General features: G+C 44.1%; 1 protein-coding gene across 1 annotated transcript in view; it reads left to right on the top strand.

Annotated features, from left to right (window-relative positions):
• The window catches only part of PLD5 (phospholipase D family member 5), a 265,792-nt gene that overhangs the window by 193,953 nt on the left and 44,823 nt on the right, over positions 1-27,016 (top strand). The window contains exon 5 of the mRNA XM_036277523.1: positions 494-621. Within this exon, the coding sequence (XP_036133416.1) occupies positions 494-621 (128 nt within the window). The remainder of the gene's footprint in view (positions 1-493; positions 622-27,016) is intronic.

Raw genomic sequence — 27,016 nt, 5'->3', positions numbered from 1 at the left:
AATAATGGATAGAAAGTAAGAGGCGGCCGATTTCTTGTTGAGGAGAGCTGTCCCGCCAGACAGGACTGACCACAGTACTGATTGCAAAATGGAATGGAAATATTGCGAAGGAAGAAGAAAGAGCAGGACACACCCGTCTCGCCACCTGATCCCAGGCAGACCTGAGCTGAGAAGCCATAGCTCGCCCTGGGCGGTTTGGCTCAGCGGTTAGAGCGTTGGCCTGCGGTCCGGAGGGGAGAAGCCATAGCTCTGCAGAGCCCCTCTTCCTATACGTAGGAAGATGCTGCTACTCCCCCCGCCCCCACCACCCCTTTGCTTTCTTCTCTTTGAGAACAAAGCAACTCCTCAGGTTCTTCTGTGCACTGAACTAATGTAACTATTTGGCTTCCCTGAATTGTGATCCATGCAAACCATGAGTACTGGGGCTGGTTGATGACTGATGGCTCGTTCGGGGCCTGGCCACAGAGGCTGACGGATCTCCTTGAACTCCTAGGGGCCGAGGTGACCTACATGAACATGACCATGTACAACAAGGGCCGGCTGCAGTCCTCCTTCTGGATCGTGGACAAGCAGCACGTGTACATCGGCAGCGCTGGCTTGGACTGGCGGTCTCTGGGACAGGTAACCTTTCCACGCCGTGTGCACTCAGGGTGTTAGCATCCCAGCTGCCGTGTCCAGCCCCGGCCGGTGTGGCGCAGCTGGTTGGGTGTTGTCCCATGCACTGAAAGGTTGCTGATTTGATTTCTCTTAAAAATCAATTTTAAAACAAAACAAAAAACTGTCTGTGAAGCATTCAGTCACCTCTGCTGTGGTTGAGGGAAATCAACTTAACAGCATTTATTATTTTAACTGCATTGAATAGGTTCACCTTCGGTTAATGTGGAATGATGAACCTTTCCCGGTCAGAGTCACCTTACCAAAAAACAAAAATACTGCTTTAGTGCTTTTGTGATTCTGATACTTTAGGGTCTTCAGAGCAGATCAGCATGTAATTCCCATTACTTACCCCTACATTTCCAGGGTCAGACTATGTAATCTGAGAGAGAGGAAAACATATTTGTAGAGTATAGTATGTATTAGAATAGTAATTTGTGTTATTCTTTCAATAAATCTTAAGATGGAGATGTTATTATCTTTCTCTTTTGAAATAGTTAATTTTAAATTTGAGAATACATTTGAGCAGTCTGTAGCTTTCATGTATTTATTTGTGTCGAGGTGACCCACAGAGGATCACAATCACCTTCTTCCCATTGGTCAGCCAGAGGCTGGAAGGGCAGGGTCATTGTGCACAGGAAGACTGGCCCGTCAGCCAGGCACCGGACCCATGCATACATATCAGCTCAGCCCTTTTAATAGTAGGACCACTGAAATCACCAAATGAATTCCACTGCCCTTCTTTTTGTCTCTTATGGGAAAGAAAGCATTGATATGAAGAGACACAAGGGTCTTAACTTGTAAAGAAAGGCAACATCACATTGGATAAATCGGGAAGAGGGTAACATTGTATTTGTATTATTAGCTTCATCATATTTGCACGTTAGGGTCAGTCACTTAACCATTTGCCTCCAATTTCCACTATTCTCTTTCTTTCCTCCCCAAACTGCCACCTTCCCCGCATACCTACTTCATCTGTGTTTCCTCTTTTATGGTTGAGACAGAAAAAATGTTCAGCATAAAGAAATATGCAATGGGCAAACTAAATACTAAAAATGTAGTTGTCTTCCTTTCCACGGAATAGATAGTATGGAGCCAAAGCACAACTCATCTGAGATGTTGTTTTTAGTTTCGTATTTAAAGGAGAATTAAGTAATCCAGTGTTGAGGGTCAAACCCGTGTTCTTCCTAATGGGCAGCCTTCCACCCAGTGGGAAGCAAGCCCTGAGAGTTTTGTGGGGATGGAGACACCGTCGAAGATTGACAAAGTATTGTCTGTTTCATATTTGCCCAGGAAATTAGAAGGTGCTATCTCTGATATAAAAATGATTCCAAACAAAATAACACTAATGACGATAATAGCAATAATGCTAGCATATATTGAATGCCAGGTGCTGTTCTAAGCCATTTAAATGGATTATTTAATTTAAATCTCACAGCGATCCTATGAGGTAAGTACTATGATTGTTTCCATTTTAAAGATAAGTAAATGTGAGCCTGGCTGGTGTGGCTCAGTGGATTGAGCATTGTCCCATGGACTGAGAGGTCCTGGTTTGATTCCTGGTCGGGGCACATGCCTGTTTCAGGCTCAATCCGCAGTGGGGGGCATGCAGGAGGCAACCAATTGATGTTTCTCTCTCACATCGATATTTCTATCTCTCCCTTCTTCTCTTTCTAAAAAAATCAATAAAAAAATATATTTTAAAAAGAAGATAAGTAAACTTGAGCCAGAATTGAGTTTCAATATCGAATCCTTTAAGCCAATTCTTTCTAATATTAATTCTAATATGGAAAATATAAATTTGATTTTGTATAGCTTATGTCTGATGTTCCTTCAAACACACATATAAAAATATTGATTATGACAACTTTGGCTTACCTCAGAAGTAAGGTGGTAATAGTATAAAGCCTCATTAATTTAGAATAGAGAAAAATAGACTAATTTATAGAATTAGCTGCGTTCATCTTTTGCTTTTTTGTACTTACAAAGAGCTAATCAAGAAGCATCTTTTGCCCAGAAGTTTTCGACTGGATCACCTATAATAAATAGATAAAATTGGTTCTGGTTTTGAAACATGAGCTTCGCTGAGGGCAGCTGATAAAATTGGTTAACAATATTGATTATATGTAAATTCTGCTGCAAATGGTTTTTAACTTGAGCATCGTTTGCTCTTTTTAGAAGATACACTTCCCCACCATCAAATTCTATTTCCTTTCGGATTAACTGGTATCAGTTGATAGGGCCTGAAGTCCTGTGTGTATATTTAAATGAGGTTTGAATTATTAAGGTTTCATGATACTGTGGTCCACGTTTTTGAGCAAGTTACTTCTGCTCCCTTTATTTCTTTTCACTCCCTTAGACAGGCAGACATACATTATTCAGGGGTTGGTTTCTCTGCTTGACGGTTACGTCTTTGTCTTGTTTTGTTGTTTGTCTCCTGGGGAAGTAGGCTGATCTTTTCATGTTGACACTTGGTCTGTGTGGTCGTTGGGATGTTATTGCCTTTGGAAGTGGGTCGTCACTGTGCAATGTGAACCCTTCCCCACCTTGAACCTGGTGAACGCGGGTAAGGATAAGTCACAGCTGTCTGCTGTTTCAAGGGAAGAACCGGGGCCACCTTACCTGTCTCCTTGCCTGTGCATTTCTCGGGAGCAGCTGCTTCCCCTTCAGGTTCCAGAGGAGACCCGAGTCGCCTACGGGTCAGAGGACGGGGTGGGGACGCTCCAGAACCCAGTTCTCGGTTTCACAAATAGTCAAGCTTCTTTCCTAGGGACCACTCGGCTCCTTGAGATTCGTTTAATGTCATTCTCAGTAGAACTGGAGACTCGAAACTTCTCTGTTATGCCATGGCGTGGAGCTGGGCGCCCAGGTCTGAGGAAGAGACGTTCCTCGGACTCGCCCCAGGCAGGTGCGCTCAGCTCCTGAGCCACGTGATGAGGGGAAGGCGTGGCCGCCCTTTGAAAGAATGTACCTGAGCTGCAGACCAAGGGGCCGGAAGAGGTGAAGCCGGAAGAGGGGCAGTTTGCTCCCTTGGGTAGGTTTTGGGCAAGTCTGGAAAATTCCTTACAAGCAGAGGCTGCTGGGGTTCGAAGGCATCTGGCTTTTCTTTCTTTAGAATAATCGTGGAAAAAAGCCACCTGGAAATGAATCCAAAATTCCAACGGTCACACATGACTGTGAGCAGTCCTCGGTTAGCTGGGCCACAGCTATCAACGGGCTAGCTGTTCCGTCTGCTTCTCTTCAGCTGCTGTAATTTAATTTAGAACATCTCAGAAGTGTTTTTCTTATCAATACCCATGAAGACATGCTGAGCAATCTAAACATCCCCATAAAGAGAGGGCGGGTGGCCCTGGCCGGCTTGGCTCAGCGGTTAGAGCGTCGGCCTGCGGTCCGGAGAGACCCGGGTTCAGTTCCCGCTAAGGGCACGTACTTCGGTTGCAGATTGTCCCCAGCCCTGGTTGGCCGTGCGGGTGGCAGCCACTCGATGTGTCCCTTCACGTCAATGTTTCTCTCTCTCTCTCCCTTCCTCTCTCCCTCCCACTCTATCTGTACAAAAAATGGAAAAATATCCTCGGGTGAGGATTAAAAAAAAAAAAGAGAGAGAGGGCGGGTGGCCCGGTCAGTGTGGCTCAGTGGTTGAGCATCGACCCACATAGCAAGAGGTTGCCAGTTTGATACCCACTCAGGGCACATGCCCAGGTTGCAGGCTCAATCTCCCATAGGGGGCATGCAGGAGGCAGCCAATCATTGTTTCTCTCTCATCGATGTTTCTGTCTCTCTCTCCCTCTCCCTCCCTCCCTCTCTAAAATCAATAAAGAATAATAGTTTTTAAAGAGAGAGGGCAGATGAAGGTTGTCCTCACCAACCATCCCTGGAAACGGTCCTTGGGGAAGGTAGCCGTGGGTACGTGGGAGAAAGCTGTAGGCGTGAATAAAATGTATACGTTGCTGGGAAATCTTTAAGCTGCCAGTGATTTCAGGCCATGTGACACTTCCCCACGTGGACTTTTGTAGAAATCTGCCGCCTTCTGTTGGTTGTAAATTTAATAGCAGGTTAAACTTCACCTGAGTGGAGGAATTGGGACGAGGTGAGCAGAAGAAATTTTTGCATCATTTTTCCCCTCCAAAGACTATTATTGACGTGCTAGCCACTGTGTCAGTAGCGTTGTGTGTACTTCTTCATTTGTCATAGCAAACTAAGGGTGGGTATTATTTCCATCTTCCAGATGAATATAGTACTGGGAAATGGAAACAGAACAGAGTCTATTGATGCTCTCCAGCCTGTTCAGAAGGGGGCATTTGGTCAGCTGGTCTTCAGATGGTCCTCCAAGTTGTTTGGTCTAGAATTCAGTTGTATTTTTGGCGTGGTCCTGGGAGGAGGTGAGCACAGAGTTTACCTGCTCCACCATCCTGATGGAACCTGGAGGTGGTTCTCCGAGTCTTTAGATTGATGGATAAATTGGCAGAATCTGCATCTTTCGTTTTATCCTTGGCAATTTGGGACTCAGATATGAAGCAGCCTAAAGTTGCCATTTTCTCATCTTTCTGGTGCTAAACCAAACTCAAAAAGTAAAATAAATCTCTTTTCTATTCTTTTAAAAATCTTTCATATTTTTCTCCTGGAAGAGGCTATATTAGTTGATGGGGGTGGAGAGGAGACATAGGTGGGGAGGAAGAAGGATTTAAAACTCTTCTGAATTAACATGTAACATCCCATTAGCTCGCCCGCATCTGTATGTCAACCGCTGACCTACTGGAGACTTCTCTTCCATCAACACCCACCCTGCTCCTCCTCTCTCCACACTTAGGCACAAATGCTGACTCCTACCCTGTCCACCCCTTCCCCATAGTCCTCCGTATTTGGGAACACGTTATTACATGTAATCATTTGTCTTAAATTTGTTTCCCTTTCAGCTGTGCCTTACTGTGTGGGATTTTTCTTGGTCTACCTCAGCGTGGTACAACACAGCAGGACTCTTGCATTAGAACAGGTTTTAACCTGAGCAGAGCTGTGTGTGAAGCTAACAATTACATGAAGAATTAGAATACATTTTCCAAGTGCCACATTCAACCTAAATCATCAGCCTTTATATGCTGTTAAGTTTTCTAGTGAAATCAGATTATTGTCTTCAATCTATGAGAAGTAGGAGAAATAAAACTAATAACAACAGCTTCAGGGTACTGAGGGATTTCTCTATACTAGGCATTCTTCTCAGCAATTAAAAAATAGGGACTCATTTAACTTTTACAGTAACCCATCCTTGTAAATACTACGATCATCCCTTTATTTTTCAAAGGCAGAAGCTGAGACACAAATAAGCAACTTACCCAAGGTCACCTTCCAGGAAATGGCAGAGCTAGAATTCATACTCAGGCAGTGCAGCCCAAACCCCTCCCTCTCACTTCACTGCCAATAATTTTTAAAAATAAGTTCTATTTACGAAAAATCCTTTTCTTTCGTGATGTAGGCTAAGCTATAGACTTCCTCTCTCACGTACTTTTCTTCAAGGAAAGGTAACGCTACTTTTCAAAAAAATCCTTCACTCATTCACATCTTTCTGATTTCAAACTCATGATGACATCATGGCCGTAGAATGACACCGACTGTGACAGTATTTAGTTCTAGAACCCAACCTCTGGGCTGAATTGCAAAGACTAGGAAGTCAGTATGTTTGTGCTTCTACATTCCTCCAGTGGTTCAGGGTGACCCCCAAACTCCGTGGCCACAGGGAGCCCCAAGGAGGCAGGCAGAACCACCACAGGCTTTCCCCCACAGGGGTCTGGCTTTGTGAGTCGCAGGAGCTCCTAACGAAGCCACGGAGGAAACCAACAAACCGCGGCACTGACAGCAAGCAGGAGACTTGAGTGTGCGCAGCAGAAAGAAAAGGGCACAGCAGTCCGCACACCACACGGCCCTGGAGGCACGATTCTCAGACAGGAGACGCTGGGAAAGAAAACGGGAAAATCTTGCTTTAAGAAAAAGTTGCTTTTATAATTTTATGAACATACCCTCTCAAATGGACTACTAGCCGGGAGTTGAAGGCAGGGTTCCATAGGTTCATTGATCACAAAAATCTGACAATTCTGGAACGGGGAAGATTTTGAAATAATATGTTTGTTTAATAATTGAACAAACAGGCCCTGGCCCATTTGGTTCAGCAGTTAGAGCATCGGCCTGCGGACCAGAGAGTCCCGGGTTCAGTTCCCGCTAAGGGCACGTACTTTGGTTGCAGTTTGTCCCCGGCCCTGGTTGGGGTTGTGTGGGTGGCAGCCGTTCGATGTGTGTCTCTTACTCTCTCTTCAGCGTTACTCTCAATGTTTCTCTTTCTCTTCATCCTTCCCTCCCTCCTGCTCTATCTGAAGATAAGTGCAAAAATGTCCTCGGGTGAGGATTAAAATAATAATAATAATAATAATAATAATGCTGGACAGCCCTGGCCGGTTTGGCTCAGCGGTTAGAGCGTCGGTCTGCGGTCCGGAGAGACCCGGGTTCAGTTCCCGCTAAGGGCACGTACCTCGGTTGCAGTTTGTCCCCGGCACTGGTTGGTCGTGCGGGTGGCAGCCACTCGATGTGTCCCTTTCACGTCAATGTTTCTCTCTCTCTCTCTCTTCCTCTCTCTTCCTCCCACTCTATCTGAACAAAAAATGGAAAAATGTCCTCGGGTGAGGATAAAAAAAATAATAATACTGAACAAACAAGAATATGGCATTTAAACTCAGTCAGTGTGTATTTTAATCTCCGTCCCCTTTAGTCTGAAGGTGTTGTTGGTAGAAGACAGGCCCTTTCACCGGATCACGAGAAAAGCATGTCACAGACCCACACGTGGGCGATTGTGGGGTGGCAAGGTTCACTGTGACCAAAGGAGTTTCCCTCCTGGGTCTTCAGTGCCCGTCTCTCTCCGGCCCGCCCTGGAAGAAGTTCAGTCTTGTCTTCAGCGAGGCCAAGACAAGGCCAGTGTGGAGTGTCCCCTTGGAATTCCTGCGGCGCCCAAGCAGCGGGCGGTCTTCCAGAGACCCCAGGTGGCCACTGGGCCCGCGCGGTCGCTGTTCCCGGGCAGGAGAGAGCACAAACGAACAGGGCAAGTCTGGGTCCCAGAAAGAGGCAGAGCTCTTTGGGATTGTGTATTCTCAGGCTTGGGAGGGACCAGTTTTCTCAAAATGACCAATCATTTCCCCAAGCTTTCCTGGGCTCGCATTGGGCCCACCCCCTAGCCAGTGATCTTTTTCCCAGGTTAGACTGACAGGCCTCTAGGGTCAGGTACCTCCCCCTGCGCCATATTGACTTCTATTGCGCATGTGCTCACCTCCCCTTCTTTGTTCTATCCCTTCCCCCAGCGATCTTAGGGGATGGGCTGCGGGTTCCCTGGGGAGCGGTGTGAAGCTGCAGCTTCTTGTGAAGCAAACAGGTTCAGTGTCCCCCGCTGACTGTGCTCAACAATGTCTGACTTCCGCTGCTCTCTTCCTTCTTAATACAGTGATACCTCGGTTCTCAAACGCCTCAGTTTTCGACCAAATCGGTATTCGACCAGGAGATTCGAGAAACTTTTGTCTCGGAATCCGAACAAATATTTGGAACTCGAACTTCCGAGATGAGCCGAGTTGAGCCGAATGGCGTTCATTCGGCCCAGCGCGCCTTGCTTGCGTCATCAGTGTGAGTGCAGAGAGAGTCACGCTTTGTGGAGAGAGTCACGCTTTGTGCAGAGAGTCACGCTTTACACTGAATTTAACCCTTAGACATACTGTACACTTTTATTTCTTGTTGAGACTTATGTTTTTCTACATATTATATACAAATTAGGCCAGTAAATAGGCATTTTCTGGGGCTTGGAACGAATTAATCCAGTTTCCATTATTTCCTATTGGGTTTCATTGCTTTGGTTCTCTAACAATTTGGTTCTCGACCGTCCTCCTGGAACGAATTATGTTCGAGAACCGAGGTATCACTGTATTGGGCTCACTACCGTAACAAAAAGACCTACACAGTACATATTAAAACAGGCCAGCTCTTGAGGGGCGTAAGGTACAGATCAGTAGGGAGAATTATTTCTGTGACTGCTGGCATCACTGGGCTGGTGGTGGGACCCCACAGCCACCTGGGATGGGACGACACAGCGGCTGACCCACCTACCTAGACCTTCTCCTGTAGCTTGGGAGAGAAAACCCACCAACCCAGATTTGGCTTTGTATCTAGACTCACTGAAGCTTTTCATCTCAGAACTGGAGGTTATCAGAGAATAACAGTCTAGTTTTCCAAGGTGTGTATCAAGCGCTACTTCAGTGAGACATCGATGGTCATTACCTGAGGAGCAATCCCTACACCCTAAGATAGAGACACTCTGGGCCTAATTTAAGAATGTTTCTTCAGTCACATTCCTTAGAGCTCTTCATATGCTAATGAGCTTTGTGACTCAGAGGGCTGAGAGGTCCAACATTCATCAGCCCTGGTTGGCCATGAGTTACTCTTCATAGATAATTTTCTGGATCAAGTGTTCCTTGAAGCCTACCTATTTCCATAAATGGTGGTCTAAGCCCACCCTCCCCCTTTATAGACGAGAACACTGAGGTACAGGTTTGGGAGGTTAGGTTGGGTGGATGCTAGGTTACCTACACATGGCCCCTCATTCCTTCATGTCAAGTTAGGATTTGCAGGCAAATAGTCATTTTACTACAATGTGCTACCTTAAGAAATATATGTGATTCCAAAGCTGGTAACTGAGGCATCTGTCTCCTAAGCAACAAAACAACTGGACAGATGTCAAGCTGTGTTAGATAATCAACAGATAGTCATTGCATGTTTACTGTATTCAGAGAATTGCACTAATTACAGTAGAGTTTGAAAAAATGAATAAACACAAAACGTTTAAAATTCAGTTTGAAAAATAACATACTTAAGCACTCTTTAAGTAAATATGACCACCCAGGATATTTGCCAAGCAGGGCTAGCAATATAATTTGTGGGACTAGTGTAAAATAAAAATTTGGGGCCACTTGTTAAAAAAGTATCAAGAATTTCAAGATGGCAAGAGCAGAGCATTAAGCCAAGCATGAGGTCCTTCTGAGTCAGGGCCATCTGAGTTTGGGGCCCTGTGTGACTCAGGTCACAGGTCTGTGAACCCTGGTGCTGCATGAGTGGAGTTGGCAATACGTATTTTGGGGACTGGGGAGGAGGAAAATCCCTGCGGACTACACACTGAAGGCCACAGTGAGGAGATGGGATTTGAACTGAGACTTACGAAAGGGATTTGAAGCGTGAGCGAAGACACCGAGTTGGGAACAAGCATGTTAGAGGATGCGTGACAATTTCCTGCAGGACCAGAGGGCCCCAGCTGGAGAGCCTTGGAACATCAGGCTGAGAACAATGTCGGCTTGGGAGCACTGTGCGTGCCCACCTGGCACAGACTGTGGATTCAGACCTGCAGGCTGCAAGGCAGCCACTGATGACCTGAGATCAGGGCCAGGACCTGGCAACCCTGGAACAAATCAGAGCAAGTGCTTAGGTTGGGGGTGAGGAGAGCAGGGAGACAGACAGTCTATGGTTTGGTTGTAATTAAAGAGGGAAGTGACAGGGCTCCATTTGAATGATGATGATGTGAAGGATAATTTTATGTGTCAACTCGGTAGGCTGCTGTCCAGCTGTGTAGTCAAACACCAGTCTAGAGGTTGCAGTGAAGGTATTTTTTAGACGTGACTAATATTTAAATTAGTAAACTTGAGTAAAGCATATTATCCTCCTTCTTGTGGTGGGCCTCATCTAATCAGTTGAAGGTCTTAAGAGAAAAGACTGAGATTTCTAGAAGAAGTAATTTGGTCTCAAGACTGCAACATAAAAACCCTGCCCAAGCCCAGCTACTGTGGCTCAGTGGTTGAGAGGTCACTGGTTTAATTCCCAGTCAGGGCACATGCCTAAGTTGTGGGCTCGATCCTCAGTAGAGGGCATGCAAGAGGTGGCCAACTGATGTAGATGCTTCTCTCATCTATGATTCTATCTCTCTCCCTCTCCCCTCCTCTCTCTAAAAAAAAGAAATATATATATATATATATAACCCTGCCTGAGCGTCCTGTGAATTTCAGACTTGCATGTGGAGCCGGGCCAACTGGGAGGAGGACCATACTGTCAACAGAAATGGGGAATGTCAGGAAGAAGGGGCAGTTGTGATATCCGGTGGGCCGTTGGAGAAACAGCAAAGGCATTGGCTGATCCTAATAGTGTGAGCATCTGCTCTGTAATGGCTCTTGACTGACCCTAACGCTACTGATTCCATCATAGCTGCTGCTTCTGACGATGACCATTGGGTGGGGTATTGAGGAGGGTTGCACCCCTCTACCCTGCCCAGCCCGGATTTCTTTCGAGTCTCCGTAGGGGTCGAAGTCATAGCCTCACATTAGCAATGAGAAAGGGTGCTAAGACTTGAACAGACTTTGATTCCATCTCCTTGTCTCTTTTTCCTTCAATGAAAAGAACAAAGGACTGAGGAACAGTTTTGACGACCCAGTGGGAGTGCTGGTGGGCGGGAGGAGGCCACTGTCTACAGCACATTCTGCTAGCACTACGCTGACACTTTCTCAGGATGTCTGGGCTTCTCAAGACGAGTCTTAGCTCCTGGGAAGCGGTGCATCGGTCGGGCAGATAACGAGCTATCAGGACCCAGGTGAAGACGGGCCAAGGCAAAAGGCAGTTCAACTGCAAACACAACAGAGAATAATTAATATTTCTTAGACAGCATGTAATGAAGCAGAACCGAGGATTAATTCTCCCAGTATTGATTTAGATGACCTCGGCTGCATGGAAAGGTTATTTTTGTTGGCATGTGCATTTTATTGATTTTTCTCAGTTGAATGCTTTATTTTCAATGGGATTTGTTGAGTTGACGTTGGTTAATAAAACTATATAGGTCAGGGTACAGGAAGTAGGAGAGAGGAGAGGGGGATAATGGTGGTGGAAGGCAGTCCATGAGGGGATGGGAATGCTGTTTCCTACAGAGGAAATGTAGGAGCAGACTGCATTTTCTACAACAAAGCCATGCTCCTTTGCTACAATTTTTAAAGGAAAAGTTTGGCAGATAATATTGTTCAAAAGATCATAAGGCCCTGACCTGTTTGCTCAGTGGTTAGAGCGTCGGCCCTCAGACCAAAGAGTCTCAGGTTCAAACCTCGGTTGTGGTTCGTCCCCGGCCCTGTTCAGGGTCGTGCAGGAGGCAACCAGTCAATGTGTCTCTCTCACATGCTGTTTTTCTCTCTCTTTCTTCCTCCCACTCTATCTGAGATAAATGGAAAAATATCCTCAGGTGAAGATTAAAAAAAAAAAAAAAAAAAAGCATAAGTAGGAAATCCTCTTTCCTGGTCTCTCTGGGGACATTCTCACAAAACTAGTTTATTGTCTGTTATGAAATAGTCTCAATCTGTGCAGCTAAGGGAAGAAACAAGACCACCCTCCACCCTCTTCTGTTGGCCTCTCTTATGGTGAGACTTAGTCAGTAGGTCACTCCCACTATTTTCAAAATCTTCCCTCGTGTGTACCTCCAACCCTCCCTTCACGGGTGGGGAGACTTTTTTCTGCTAAGGGCCATTTGGATATTTATAACATCATTCATGGGCTGTACAAAATTATCAATTTAAAAATGAGCCTGCTAAAAAAATTAAATAGCCTTGCAAGTGTGGCTGAGTGGTTGAGCGTCGACCCATGCACCAGGAGGTGACTGGTTCGATTCCCGGTCAGGGCACATGCCCAGGTTGTAGGCCTGATCCCCAATGGGGGGCATGCAGGAGGTGGCCAGTCGATCTTCTCTCTCATCAATGTTTCTATCTCTCTCTCCCTCTCCCTTCCTCTCTCTAAACATCAATAAAGAAAAAAAATTAAATAAATAAATTTTTTAAAATGAGCCTGCTATATTTGGTTAGGCTAATTCAGTGAGGTGTGTGGAGTTAGCTGGTATTCATTCCGAGGGCCTTATACACCCCTCGGGCTGATGTTCCCCACCCCTGAATCGCATGATGATCTCAGATATCCATAACGGTTCCTTGTGCGACATGTCTTGAGATTTCTCATCTCGGCCACCTTTTATCTAGATATATTCCATTTGGATAAAGTCCCTTTTACAATATAATGCCTGAAATTCAAAGCAATACTTCAGAAGTAGCCTCCCATTCAAAAGTAGTCATATGAACATTATATTTCTAAAAACATAGGCTAAATGTAGAGACACTGTTTTGCTAGCCTTGTTATTTTTGTTGGTTGTTACTAAGCTCATTGCTTGGCAATAGAGCATAGTGGTTGGAGTCCGAAAGGACTGAAATTAGATTTTTTTTCTACCTTTAATAACTTTATGACTTTGACATGTTTTTCATTTCCATGACCTTCAATCTACAATTGAACTAACAATACTGACCTCATGCAGTTGTTAGGGATCGAACGAGATATTCTGACCCACCCAGCACCGTACCTGCAGCATGGCTGCTACTCAGTCAATTGTGACTTTAGAATCAATGACGAGAAACTTCTTTTTCCTTCCGTGATAAGTCATCTAGATCAGTAGAGCATGGCAATGCCAGAGACTCTAGTATTTCTTTACTGTCTTTGGCAAAGATTGCATGAATCTCCCTAGGTTTGTCCAAAACCATGTAGCCTGGTTTATGCACAGTAAGGGGACACTCAAGGACACAGACCATGGGCTGTGTCCCTCTGAAGGGTGGTGTCTAATGCCTTGCCCTTGAGCTGTATTCTACTTCACATGCTTGCTGTTTAAAGTTATCATAGATGCTAATACATAGAAGGCAACTGAGCCAATTTACAAATAGCCCAAATCTGGGGGACAGGGCTTAAACTTCAGTTTTCAGAAACACCACTTCATGAGATTTTAGCAAGTTCATCAGACCATTGCCAACAAGAGGAAGTTGAACAAGGCTGTGAAATAAATGAAGACCATCCAAAAGAGAATAAGCAAAACTATTTATTCAGAGCTTGCTATTATGAGGCGGTCAGCCACTGACCCCTGCGTTTGGCAGACTCCAAGACAGGAGGGGAGTGGAGAAGGGCTCCCTGATCGAGGCTGCTGGCATGGGGAAGTAGGAGGAGGGCTAATTCGAAGTGGGCTCTACTGTGTGATTGGTTCGGGGAGCATACTTGGCTTTCTGCAGTTGGTCCTGAGTTGGAATCAGGGCAGCATGCGCGAAACTGGAGCGTTATTGGTCAAGCCCTGGCCATTTGGGGTCCATGTGCTACAAGAGTTATTGTTCGGCTTCTAGAGTGGTTGTTGCAGGCTGTGAGTCAGAAATCTGTTTTTATGTATAGCCTGGCCCGTGTTCGTTTGTATGTTCAGCCTCTCAGGGTTACACAAAGCCTTGATCCCTCCTCCCACCATCTGCCTCCCTCGACAGGTGTCTGGAAGCCTTATGGAGAATAGGCTGGGGGGAGGGCCGCCTGACTATGGTTAAATGCATGAAACCCCAGCACCTGTTTTGACACCTGGCGCATACTAGATGCTTAAATCAGGTGCATGAATTAACAAATTAGAGTGTGTTCAATAACCACCTAAGTCATAAAGCCAAATATGGAATCAGAGATTGGAAATTACAGCAGGAAGGATTGGCATCAGCGTGAGCAAGAATTTTCTACCCTAAAGCCTCTCAGTGATGGACAGGCCAGCTTTGCGAGAGAGTTCACTCCCTTCCCAGGTAGGGGCAGAACACAAACCTCTCAGGGATCCAGAGGAGGGAATGTTTGGGCGACTGGACCATAAGAGCAGGAAGAGATGGCAAGTAGCTCTGGTTCCTTCATCAGAGCTTATGCATTTTGAGCTCAATAAATGTGAACTAACAACATCATCATTATCATCATTATTTTACACAACTTGCTATGCACACAGTAGGAGGATTCAAGACACCTCTGCTTCCCAGCATTGCCGTAGGGACCAAATTGCAAGTGTGTATGTATGTCCAAGAGCCTGGCCACACACATTGTATGTTGGGCTTGGTGTCAGAGAGGTGACCTCCCACAAAATCTGGTCCATGCCAATTTAATAACATTTCTGACATTGCCTTCATGATGGTTGAGAATATATTATGCATTGTAAAAATAAATTTCCATATGCAGAAAAAAATACCACTTTAAACCATGGAGTTTTGTTTTGTTTTTAATATTGAGGTAAAACTCTATGGGCACATCTCATTGAATATATACATACAGATTTTATTTCCTTCCACAAAAGTTCATTAAAAATGTTTCAATGGATTTCTTTGAGGGCTTAGTCAGACCTAAGAAATGCTTTATTTTAACGACTATATTTAAAAAGATTCACGTAGGTGAATTTTACTGCCCTATTTTTCTTACTTTATAGCTTTCATATTTTAACTGGGGAAAAGTGGAATGTATTATCTTGATACAATGACTTGCGAGAACACTACTCTTATACCCATGAATCATTCTGCACACTTCAATGTTACAGCTCAGGCATCCATTATAATTAGCTGTCACTTCGGTCCTTTATTGCTGAATTCACCAAAATGTAGCTGTCATATTTATAAAACCCTTTTCTGAAGTTTAATTCCTGCAACAAGCGTGCATAGAAAATTAGTCCCCTTGCCTGGTCCCATTGTAACGTGGCCTTAACCTCCACCCACAAGCTGCAAAACTGCTTCTCTGCTGTTTTTGTCCAAGCCAAGTGTACCCCACTTGGACCCTAGGAACTGCCGGAAAGTACTCTTTCACTCCTGAATTTCCCTCGAGGCTGGATATGTTTGTTGTACAAGTGATGGGTCTGAATTTCATCCCCAGGATCCCGTGGGAGAAATCATGCTTAATGATCAAGCCATACACCTAGGTACAAATATTAACAGGTCCGTAGTTTTGAGTAAGAGCTTTATACTTTTTGGAAATTCCCATGAACATTGATTTATGTAGTCCTCACGGCAGCCATAGGAGTTACCCAGGACAGGTTTTAGATGCTTCATCTCACGGAGCCGGACACGGTCTCCAAGAGGCCAACTGAAGAACATCCTGGAATTATTCATCAGTTAACATCAGAGTTAGGGCTGGGACCCAAACTCCTGGTTTATGTAACACTCTCTGGCCTGGGTTCCACTCTTTCTCTTACTTAATAATCGGCAGAATCGGTGGTCCAAATAAAGTAGGTGTACAGTAGTTCATTTGGAAAAGAATACAGTGATTCATAAATAATAATACAAGAATAAACTGTTTCAAGTGCTCACAACTGTAAACTGACGTTTGCCCCAGGCTGTATATAGCAACATCCACATTTCCAGTAATATCCCACAGGTCTAGAGCCTGGATATTTGAGAGCCTTCTCTCGCTGGAATGCAGTCAAGAATGTATATGCACAAAAGGGGCGTACACAGCCCGCATTTCCCAGAGCGACACCCTATAACTTCCTGGGTACCATTAGGGCCCTGTTAAAGATCTGCTTATTCTTAGGCTCCCCACGGGCCTAATTCATTTCCAAGCTTTGCCCAGAAAGAGGTCACAGGACAGAGAACACCGAGGGCCCAGACAAGTGAGAGCTGGTCACGGGGCAGGAGGAAACTCGGGCCACAAGAAGCCACACATGACTCCGAAAGTCCGTCTTCGCGAACCAATCTGGGATAGCCAGCTCGCACGCCTCACCCCAGCCCGGGGCTCCTGGCCCCCGGGATGACGACGACTTGCTCATCAGGAAAAGGGAAGACTGTCCCCTGACCGCTCTCTGTTCAGGACACAGACGCGTGCTTCCCCTTTGAGAGCGCGGTGCGTCAGAGTGGCGGGGGGTGTCGTCCGGACAGCAGCGAGCTCCCCGCCCGGGCAGTCTGGACCTCGGGAACATCTGCCTGCCAGATGTTTACAGCGAGCTGCTATGCAAGCCGTGTGGGTGATTTAAAATGTTCTAGTAGCCGCATAAAAGTGTAAGAAGAAACAAGTCAAATTAATAATATTTTATATAATCTCCATGTCCTAAATCTCAACATGTCATCAACAGAAAACATTTAATAATGAAATATTTTTCCTATTTTTTTAAATGTGTTTTTCCTTTATTGATTTTAGAGAGAGAGGAAGGGAGAGGGGAGAGAGAGAGAGAAACACCGATGAGAGAGAACATTGGCCGCCTCCTGCATGCCCCCCACTGGGGTTCAGGCCCACAACCTGGGCATGTGCCCTGACCGGGAATCGAACCAGCGACCTCTTGGTGCATGGGTCGATGCTCAACCACTGAGCCATATCAGCCGGACTCCTATTTTTCTGTAGTGAGTCTTCAGAAGTCCAGTGGTACTTCGCCCTCCCGGCCCCTCGGTCAGACTGCAGGCATCTCAGAGGCTCAGTCACCGCGTGGCCAGTGGCAGTTGTGGCCGTGCAGCTCTAGAGCCTCTGTCTCTTTAATTAAGAAGCAGAATATGTTTTTTAAGTTAGTCACAAGTCTGAGGTCTTTCCTCTGGAAAGTTAGTTTTATGTCGGGCCAAACAGACCAACGTCTATTGGAAGGACGGGTCACTGGTGTCACAAGCCCTGGGGAAGTCAAGTGGCCCATGGTGCTGTGTCCCAGGACTCAGCCGCAGAGGCCGTTCTTGTCCGGCACACGGCACTGATATAAGTGATTCATGTTTCCTTCCAGGTGTATGGACTAGGCTCTGCCTCCTTATAGAATGGGTTTGATATTGTTCTCAGAAGTCAGATGTTTATCATCTTTCTCTGCCGAGAGCTGTCCGTAGGAAGCATCTCTGGAACACACTTGGCTTGCTGCCTCCTTGTCATTTCCCTGCCATGTTATCCTCATCCATTTCTTTGTTCGTTCATTCAGCAAAGATTCGTTCAGCATCTGCTTTGCGCCGGGCTGTCCTGTGAATGTGCCCGGGGTACCAAGACGCAGAAGCTGGGAGCGAGTGAACAGATATTTATGAGACGGGGCGATGCCTGTGGAATTAACTCGGACTAAGGGGGGAGTCGGGACGGTTCCTTAGAGAAGGCGACACCTGAGCTGAACTTGAAGGCTACGTGGGGAGGAGCGGAGTCATGAAAGAGGAGCAAAGTCTTCCTTTGCGCAGAGGCGGGAGGCCTGGCCAGGTCGGAGAACGTCCGTCTCGGTGTGGTGGCTGCACACAGTCCCGCCTTGAGTGCAGGGAGGAGATGGAGAGGCCCTGGGGTCCTGGGTGTCACTCAACAGACCATAGATTTTATCTCAAGTTCCTGGAAAACCTTGGAAGGGTCTTAGCCCGAGGGGACAGCTGTACAGAAATGAATGAGGCGCTGCAGAATGGAGTAATGGATGCCACTTAGGAGGCTGCTGCAGACATGGGCAGGAGGGGCGCTGGGCAAGGTGAGTTCTTGAACCAAGTTCTTGGCGGTGAGGAAGGGCAGGAGGAGGGGCCCGTCCTGGGCTGGCTGAGCCACCTTTGAGCTGGCTCATTACTTGGTTCATTTCAGGTTCCTCGTGGTCACATTTCCCCTGAAAGAAGCCCCAGGTTGAGTCAGGGTGTCACGAGTCAGAGCAGCCCACTCGCCTCCTACTTGGGAGGGCAGAACATCGTGCATTTCTGTAAACAGAGAAAACCTCGAATGCATTATGTGCGCGCACGCGAGCATGTACAGAGATGTGCACAGAAAAGGCTGGAAGGACACACACGAAGCTGTTCACAGCGATCACCTCTGGAGGAGCAGAAGTAGGGGAAGCGGGGCTTCTTCTCTCTGCTGCAGAGATTTCCATACTGCTCCGAGGTGGTCCCTTGTAAGTGCATAGCAACCACGTATAGTTAAATAGAATTACACCTTAAAATATATTTGCTGTAGCCCGGCTGGTGTGGCTCAGTGGTTGAGCATCCACCCATGCACCAAGAGGTCTCTGGTTCGATTCCAGTCAGGGCACATGCCCAGGTTGTGGGCCGATCCCCAGTGGGGGGCATGCAGGAGGCAGCCAATTGATGTTCTTTCTCATCGGTGTTTCCATCTCTCCCTCCCTCTCCCTTTCTCTCTCTCTAAAAACACACACACATACATATATATATATATGTGTGTGTATATATATATATTTGCTATATATGTTTGTACCTGTGTATGTCTGTGTATCAATGCATGTATATATGCATGTATAGATATGTATATGTGTGTATGTGTATGTCACACCACAAGAGAAGTTTAATTGCCCCAGTGAACAATATTTAGGGCCCAGACTCTGCTCCTAGGGTCCATTATCAAAGACCTTTTTATGGTCAAAGGGTGCAAACTTCCAGTTATAAAATGAATACATTCTGAGATCTAATGTGCACCATGGTGACTATAATTAAAAATACTGTATTGTATATTTGAAAGTTGCTAAGAGAATAAATCATAGCAACAACAACAAAAAAGGCAACTATGTGAGGTGATGGATGTTAACTAACCTCATTTTGGTAATCACTTCACAATATATATACATCAAATTACTATGTTGTACAACTTAAACCTACATGATGTTCTATGTCAATTAGTGTATTTCAGAAAAGCTAGAAAACAAAAGTCCTAATCTCCTGAGACCCTACGTAATAAGTGCCACTGAAATGCTGGCCCAGGCCTGACCCCCTGGGTATCAGTTGTAAATGGCTTTGGGATCATCCACCTGCTCCCCTCCCCCACCCATACATTGCTAACATTGCATGAGGGTGGGGTTCTATGGGAATTCTTGTGATGTTTTCATCATGTTTAAACACAGACACAATTTTTTTCAGATTTCATCATTAACAAAATTTCAAATATTTTATCTGCCTTCTAGCTATAATTTTTTTTAATGTAGGGGTCAAATTAACTTTTAACTCACTTCTATCTAAATAATGAGTGGGTTTTTTTTTCCTTTTGCCAACTCTCACACCAAACCAAATAACATGGAAAACTCACACAGACTTACATAGATCAGAGTGTGGTTGTTTGGCCAACACAAAGTCCGTGGGCAAACAGTTCAGGGCTGACCTGGTGGCTCAATGACACCATCAAGGACCTTGAGTCTTTCTTAATCCTCATGTTTGTTGCATCAAGGTCGAAAGGAAGCTGGAAACCTGTAGTTCTCTCGGTGTTGGAAAGACAATGGTACACAGGCAGAGGGCAGAGGGCAGAAGGCAGAGGGCAGAGGGCAGACTCTTCCTTTGGGAAGGGAGGTGCCCCAGGCTTCCCCTTGGTTGCCGCCTGGCCATCGCCAGCTGGGGAGGAGGGAATGAGGCTGGGTGCTGAGTCAGCCAACTGACAGTGTTTGCCATGGTGGGTGTGTGTGGAGGAGGAACTTAAGGTTTGCTTTTATCCTCCTTCAGCTAGAATAATATACGTGTTACTTGGATATTAGTGAAGATTTGAAGTTTTTGATAAACCATCTAAGCCTCATACTTCATCACAAACATCACCTCCTCTTTTAAGCCTTCATTTTAATAAGTGGATGGGGTGTTTACGTGTGTGTTTGTTTTTCCCTCAAGTAAGATGTGAAAAGAGGGTGGATTTTAGAGTTGGTAATGCCTAAGTTCAAGTTGCTTGTGTGTCCAGGACTAAACTGCATGATTGTTGAAAGCCTCAGTTTCGCCCTGGCCGGTTTTGCTCAGCGGTTAGAGCGTCGGCCTGCGGTCCTGAGAGACCCGGGTTCGGTTCCCGCTAAGGGCACGTACCTTGGCTGCAGTTTGTCCCCGGCCCTGGTCGGTTGTGCGGGTGGCGGCCACTCGATGTGTTCCTTTCACGTCGATGTTTCTCTCTCTCTCTCTGTTCCTCTCTCTCCCTCCCACTCTACCTGAACAAAAAATGGAAAAATGTCCTCGGGTGAGGATAAAAAAAAAGAAAAAGAAAAAAAGAAAGCCTCAGTTTCGTGGTCTGTAAAATGATGATTATACTCCTTTACCAGTTTGCTATGAAACATGAAATCAAATGAGAAAATATAGAAAGGACTACGTAGCTTTTCAATAACTAATTCTCTTTCTTTCTCCTTCTGAAAATTCATAAAAGACCCCATCTTTCTCCTAGATGTCACCTAGATTTTGCCCTCTGCTTCAGTTCTTGGTTGGTTTTCCACTTCTCGGTTTTCCCTCATGAAGGACAGTGACTGTACATTACTTTTAAAAATTCCTTACAGAATACAGAATATGGTACCTAGTACATAACATCTGATCGCCTAGTAGAATAAAATAGAATGTATTAAAGCTACTTCATCACAGGGCAGCTGCCAGGAAACTGATTGTATCGCTTTCCCTCCGCACCTGTTAGGATGTGGCTAATGAGCTGGGGTTGTCACCAAGCCCCTCTTTGTGAGTAATCACCCTGAGCTGCGCTGACAGACGCTGGCTCCACAGTCCTCATCAGGAAGCCACAGGGGGCTGGGGACCTCAGGAATCCTGTCAACACCGCAAGCTGTGAAGCTTTTCCATTCTTTCCAAGAGGGAAAAGGGTAAAAGAATCTCAGGTTAAGTGGAAAATGCCACCCTTAGAAAAACTAAAAAGTGGAGAAGCCTTTCTTTTCATTTTATTTCAGTGACATAGCCAGTGCAGCTTAAGTCAGAAAATAAAAAGAGAGATAAAAGACGGCGGCAGGCAGGACCGGAGGGAGGGTGAGTGTGTGAGAGTGTGAGTGGACGTGAAGGTGGACGACCAAACCCGAGCAGTGCAGAGCCGCGGAGCAGAAGGTTCCTGTGCTGTGGACGGAGCAGCTACTGCGGTGAGCGGCACTTCTCCCTGCACCGTGGGGAGGTCCCACCATTTTGGAAGATCCCGGGTCTTCCCTGGGAGGAGGAGGAGGCAGTGGGAGCGGCCAGGACCCAGCAGAAGAAGCTGAAGATCGAATCAACGACTTAGAAGACAAGGTAGAGAAAAACACCCAAATAGAGCAGCAAATGGAAAAAAAAAGTTTACAAAGCAGGAGGAGAGTTTAAGGGAGCTGTGGGACAATACAAAACATAACAACATTCGCATTGTAGGGGTACCAGAAGGAGAAGAATCAGAGAAGAATAGAGAATCTATTTGAAGAAATAATGACAGAAAATTTCCCTAAACTGATAAAGGAAAAAGTCACACAAGTCCAGGAAACACAGAGAGTCCCAAGCAAGATGAACCCAAGAAGACTCACAGCTAGACACATCATAATAAAAATGGCAAACATTAAAGACAAAGAAATAATCTTAAAAGAAGCAAGAGAGAGGCAGAAAGTTACCTACAAGGGAGCTCCCATGAGACTGTCAGATGATTTCTCAATAGAAACACTGCAGGCCAGAAGGGAGTGGCATGAAGTGTACAAAGTAATGCAAGGCAAGGTTCTGAATCCAAGACTACTCTATCCAGCAAGGCTATCATTCAAAATTGAAGGAGAAATAGTTTCACAGATTAAAAAAAAAATCTAAAGAAATGTACCACCACCAAACCAGCACTGCAAGAAATGCTGATTGGACTGTTGTGAGAAAAAGAAGAAACTGGGGGGGGGGGGGGGGGGGGGGGGACAGGCATAAAATTAAAATGGCAACAAATAACTATCAATAATTACCTTAAATGTAAATGGTTTAAATGCTCCAATCAAAAGACATAGGGTAGCTGATTGGATATGAAAACATGACCCATATATATGCTGTCTACAAGAGACCCACCTCACAACAAAAGACTCACACAGGATGAAAGTGAAGGGATGGAAAAAAATTTCCAAGCAAATGGAAATGAAAAAGAAGCTGCTGTAGCAATACTCATATCTGACGAGATAAGCTTCAAAGCAAGGGCCATAATAAGAGACAGAGAAGGTCACTACATAATATTAAAAGGATCAATCCAACAAGAGGATATAACCATGGTAAACATATATGCACCAAATACGGGAGCACCAAAATATATTTAAAAACTTCTGGAGAACTTCAAGGGAGAGATCAATAGCAATACAATCATTAGTAGGTGACTTTAACACACCACTGACACCACTGGATAGATAGATCTTCTAGAAAAAAATTAACAAGGACACAGAGTCCTTATAAGACAAACTAGATCAGTTGGACTTCATTGATATTTACAGAACATTTCATCCCAAAGTGCAGAATATACATTTTTCTCAAGTGCACATGGGACATTCTCAAAGATAGACTACATGTTAAGACACAAAGCAAGTCTCTACAAATTCAAGAAGATTGAAATCATATCAAGCATCTTCTCAGATCACAGTGGCATGAAACTAGAACTCAATTACAATAAAAACATACAAAAACATTCAAACATTTGAAGGCTAAATAGCATGTTTTAAAAATTTCTGGAAACCAATGAAAACAAACACACAACAACACAAAATCTATGGGACACAGCAAAAGCAGTCCTGAGAGGGAAGTTCATAGCACTACAGGCCTACTTCAAGAAACAAGAAAAATTCCTAATTGACTTTCTAACCCTACAACTAGAAAGTAAACAAAAAGAAAAAACCCAGAGCTAGTAGGAGAAAGGAAATATTAAAGGTCAGAGCAGAAATAAAGGACATAGAGACAGAAAAAAAAAAAAACAAAACAACAATTCAAAAGATCAATGAAACAAAAAGCTGGTTCTTTGAAAAGATAAACAAGATCAATGGACCGTTAGCCAGACTCACCAAGAAACAAACAAAAAAAAAAACCAGAAACCAAATAAACAAAATCAGAAACAAAACAGGACAAGTAACAACTGACACCACAGAAATACAAAGGATCATCAAAACATACTATGAACAATTATACGCCAACAAGTTGGACAATCTAGGAGAAATGGACACATTTCTAGAAACACACAGCCTCCCAAAACTGAGCCAGGAAGAGATAGAAAACTTGAACAGACCAATAACAACAAAGGAAATTAAAGATGTAATCCAGAAAATCCCAGCAAACAAAAGCCCAGGCCCAGATGGCTTCAGAAGGAGTTTTACTGAACATTCAAAGAAGATCTAATACCCATTCTCCTCAAACTATTCTAAAAAATCCAAGAAGATGGAACACTTCCAAACTCATTTTATGAGGCCAGCATAATCCTAATTCTAAAACCGGATAAAGACGCTACAAAGAAAGAAAACTAAAGGCCAATATCCCAGATGAAAACAGATGCCAAAATCCTTAACAAAATATTGGCAAATCGGATCCAGCAATACATAAAAAATAGTATTCATTATGAACCAAGTGAGATTCATCCCAGAGATGCAAGGATGGTATAATATTCACAAATCAATAAATGTGATACACCACATAAACAAAATGAAAGATAAAAACCATGTGATCATATCAATAGATGCTGAAAAAGCATTTGACAAAATCCAGCACCCATTTTTGATAAAAACACAGCAATCTGGGAATTGAGGCATCATATCTCGACATAATAAAGGCCATAGATGAAAAACCTTATACTCAATTGGAAAAAACTAAAAGCATTCCCCTTAAGAATGAGAACAAGACAGGGATGCCCACTTTTGCCACTCTTATTCAACATATTACTGGAAATCTTAGCCACAGCAATTAGATATGAAGAAAAAAATAAAAGGGATTCAAATTGGAAAGATGGAAGTGAAACTGTCATTATTCACAGATGACATGATATTGTACATAGAAAACCCCAAAGACTCCATCAAAAATCTACTAGACTTAATAAATGAATTTGGCAAAGTAGCAGGATACAAAATTAACGTCAAGAAATCGATGGCATTCTTATACACCAATGATGAACCCACAGAAAGAGAAACTAAGAAATCCCATTTATCATCACAGCAAAATAATTAAGATGCCTAGGAATAAATTTAACCAAAGAAGTAAAGGACCTCTTCACAGAAAACTATAGGTCATTGAAAAAAGAAATAGAAGAAGATATAAAAAATTGGAAGCACATACCTTGTTTATGGATTGGAAGAATTAACATCATTAAAATGTTCATACTCCCAAAGCAATCTATAGATTCAATGCAATCCCCATCAAAATACCAGTGACATATTTCACAGAACTAGAACAAATACTCCAAAAGTTTATATGGAACCAAAAAAGACCCTGAAAAGCTACAGCAATCTTGAAAAAAAAAAAAAAGAACAAAGTAGGAGGGATCACATTACCAGATATCAGGTTATACTACAAAGCCACTGTAATCAAAACAGCCTGGTACTGGCACAAGAACAGACAAATATATCAATGGAATAGAACAGACAACCCCAAAATTGACCCAAGACAATATGCTCAATTAATATTTGACAAAGGTGGCAAGAGCATACAGTGGAGTCAAGACAGTCTCTTCAATAAATGATGTTGGGAAAATTGAACAGCTACTTGCAAAAAAATGAAGCTGGACCACCAACTTACACCATACACAATAATAAACTCAAAATGGATAAAAGACTTAAATGTAACTCGTGAATCCATAAAAATCCTAGAAGAAAATGTAGGCAACAAAATTTCAGACATCATATGCAGCAGAATTTTCACTGATACCACACCTAAGGCAAGAGAAACAAAAGAAAAAATGAACACATGGGGCTACATCAAACTAAAAAGCTTCTGCACAGCAAAAGAGACAACATCAAAATGGAAAGGGAACCCATCATATGGAGGTCATAATTGCCAATGATGCATCAGATAAGGGATTAATTTTCAAATTATATAGAGTACTCATACAACTCAACCAAAGGAAGACAAAGAAATCAAATAAAAAATGGGTAGAGGACCTAAATAGACACCTCTCCAAATAGGACATACAAATGGCCAAGAGACATATGAAAAAATGTTCAATGTCACTAATCATCAGAGAGATGCAAATTAAAACAACTATGAGGTATCACCTCACACCTGTCAGAATGGCCGCTATTAACAAATCATCAAACAACAAGTGTTGGCGAGGGTGTGGAGAAAAGGAGACTCCACTACACTGCTGGTGGGAATGCAGACTCTTGCAGCCACTATGGAAAACAATATGGTGCTACCTCAAAAAGTTAAAAATTGAACTTCCATTTGACCCAGTGATCCCACTTCTAGGAATATACCCCAACAAGCCTAAAACACCAATCAGAAAGAATATATGTACCCCCATGTTCATAGCAGCACTATTTACAATAGCTAAGATCTGGAAACAACCCAAGTGTCCATGATGAGTAGATGAGTGGATTAAAAAGCTGTGGTACATGTACACAATGGAATACTATGCAGCTGTAAGAAAGATCTCTTATTATTTGAGATGACATGGAGGGACCTGGAGAGTATTATGCTAAGCGAAACAAGCCAAGCAGACAAAGACAAATTTCACATGATCTCACTTATTTGTGGAATATAATGAACTAAACAAACTGATGAACAAAATTGACTCAGAGACATAGAGGTAGGGTACAGACTGACAAACCCCAGAAGGGGGCGAGGGGTTGGGGAGAAAGAGATTACTCACAGAACTTATATGCATGTATGCACAACCAATGGACATAGACTACAAAGCTGGGGAAGGGGCAGGGGGAATAGGGAGCTGGGTGTCAATGAGGGAAAAAGGAGAAACATCTACAACAAAAACAAATTAATAAAAAAATTTTTTAAAGAAAATAAAAAGAGAGACCCATTAAAGGTCTAATTAGAGAAGTTAAGAAACTCCAAGGGGCTCATGAAAATGAGTCTCCAACAAATAACCAGTTTCCCTTCTTTAATGTCTTTGCCCCAGGCAAGCCTTTGGGGGCTGCCTTATCACTGTCCTGTCTTATCTGAAAATAGAGCCCACTCTGGTTATGGCCAGCCAGAAAAGAGCTGCAGGTATTCTTTTACCCTCCTACCCTCAAATTGAAATTATGAGAACATGAGGTAGTCACAGTTTGTTTTACCAATGTTCTTGGTCAGAATTCTTCTAAATAATACATGCATCTAATTATCTCATTTTGGAAGTTTCCCGGCTGAAGTGCTGGTAATTGCTTTTATCCAGCCCTTTCCCCTTTCGCTCTTCAGTTCCTCATTTTTTAGAAGCGCCCAGCCTGCGGTAGGTCCACTGCATTTGGCAAATGAAGCATGATTCTTTATGATAGCCGTGTGGGGCTGGGCTGCCGGGATTTTACGGGGCCAGCTCGTTCATTTCAGGAACATGCTGTGATGAGTGGATGCGTCCCGGGTGGATTCCAGATGACATAAACATAAGCAGCCAGCTGTCACAGTGAACGCCACTGTTCCATGCAGTGTGGTCCTGAGGAAGTCAGCTCAGCTCCTTTACTTCAGAAGCCTGCTACAAGTTGGAAAAGAAAAGGCAGGAATTCCGAGAGGGAGTCCTAAGGCCTGGTGGGGGGTTCTTGCACCCACCCCAGGCTGTCACTTTTGAATCAGATCTGTTGATTGCCTTTCATCTCAGGAATCCACTTCTCCTGTGCCATATGAAAAATAGCAAAGAACTTGTCAAGTAAGAACATCCAACCCTATAAAAAATCATATAAGAGTGTATTAAGATTTATTTGAGCCAA

Source organism: Molossus molossus, unplaced genomic scaffold (genome assembly GCF_014108415.1).
Source record: "Molossus molossus isolate mMolMol1 unplaced genomic scaffold, mMolMol1.p scaffold_m16_p_23, whole genome shotgun sequence".
NCBI classification, from domain to species: Eukaryota; Metazoa; Chordata; class Mammalia; order Chiroptera; family Molossidae; genus Molossus; species Molossus molossus.
This window is presented reverse-complemented; position numbering and strand designations above follow the sequence as displayed.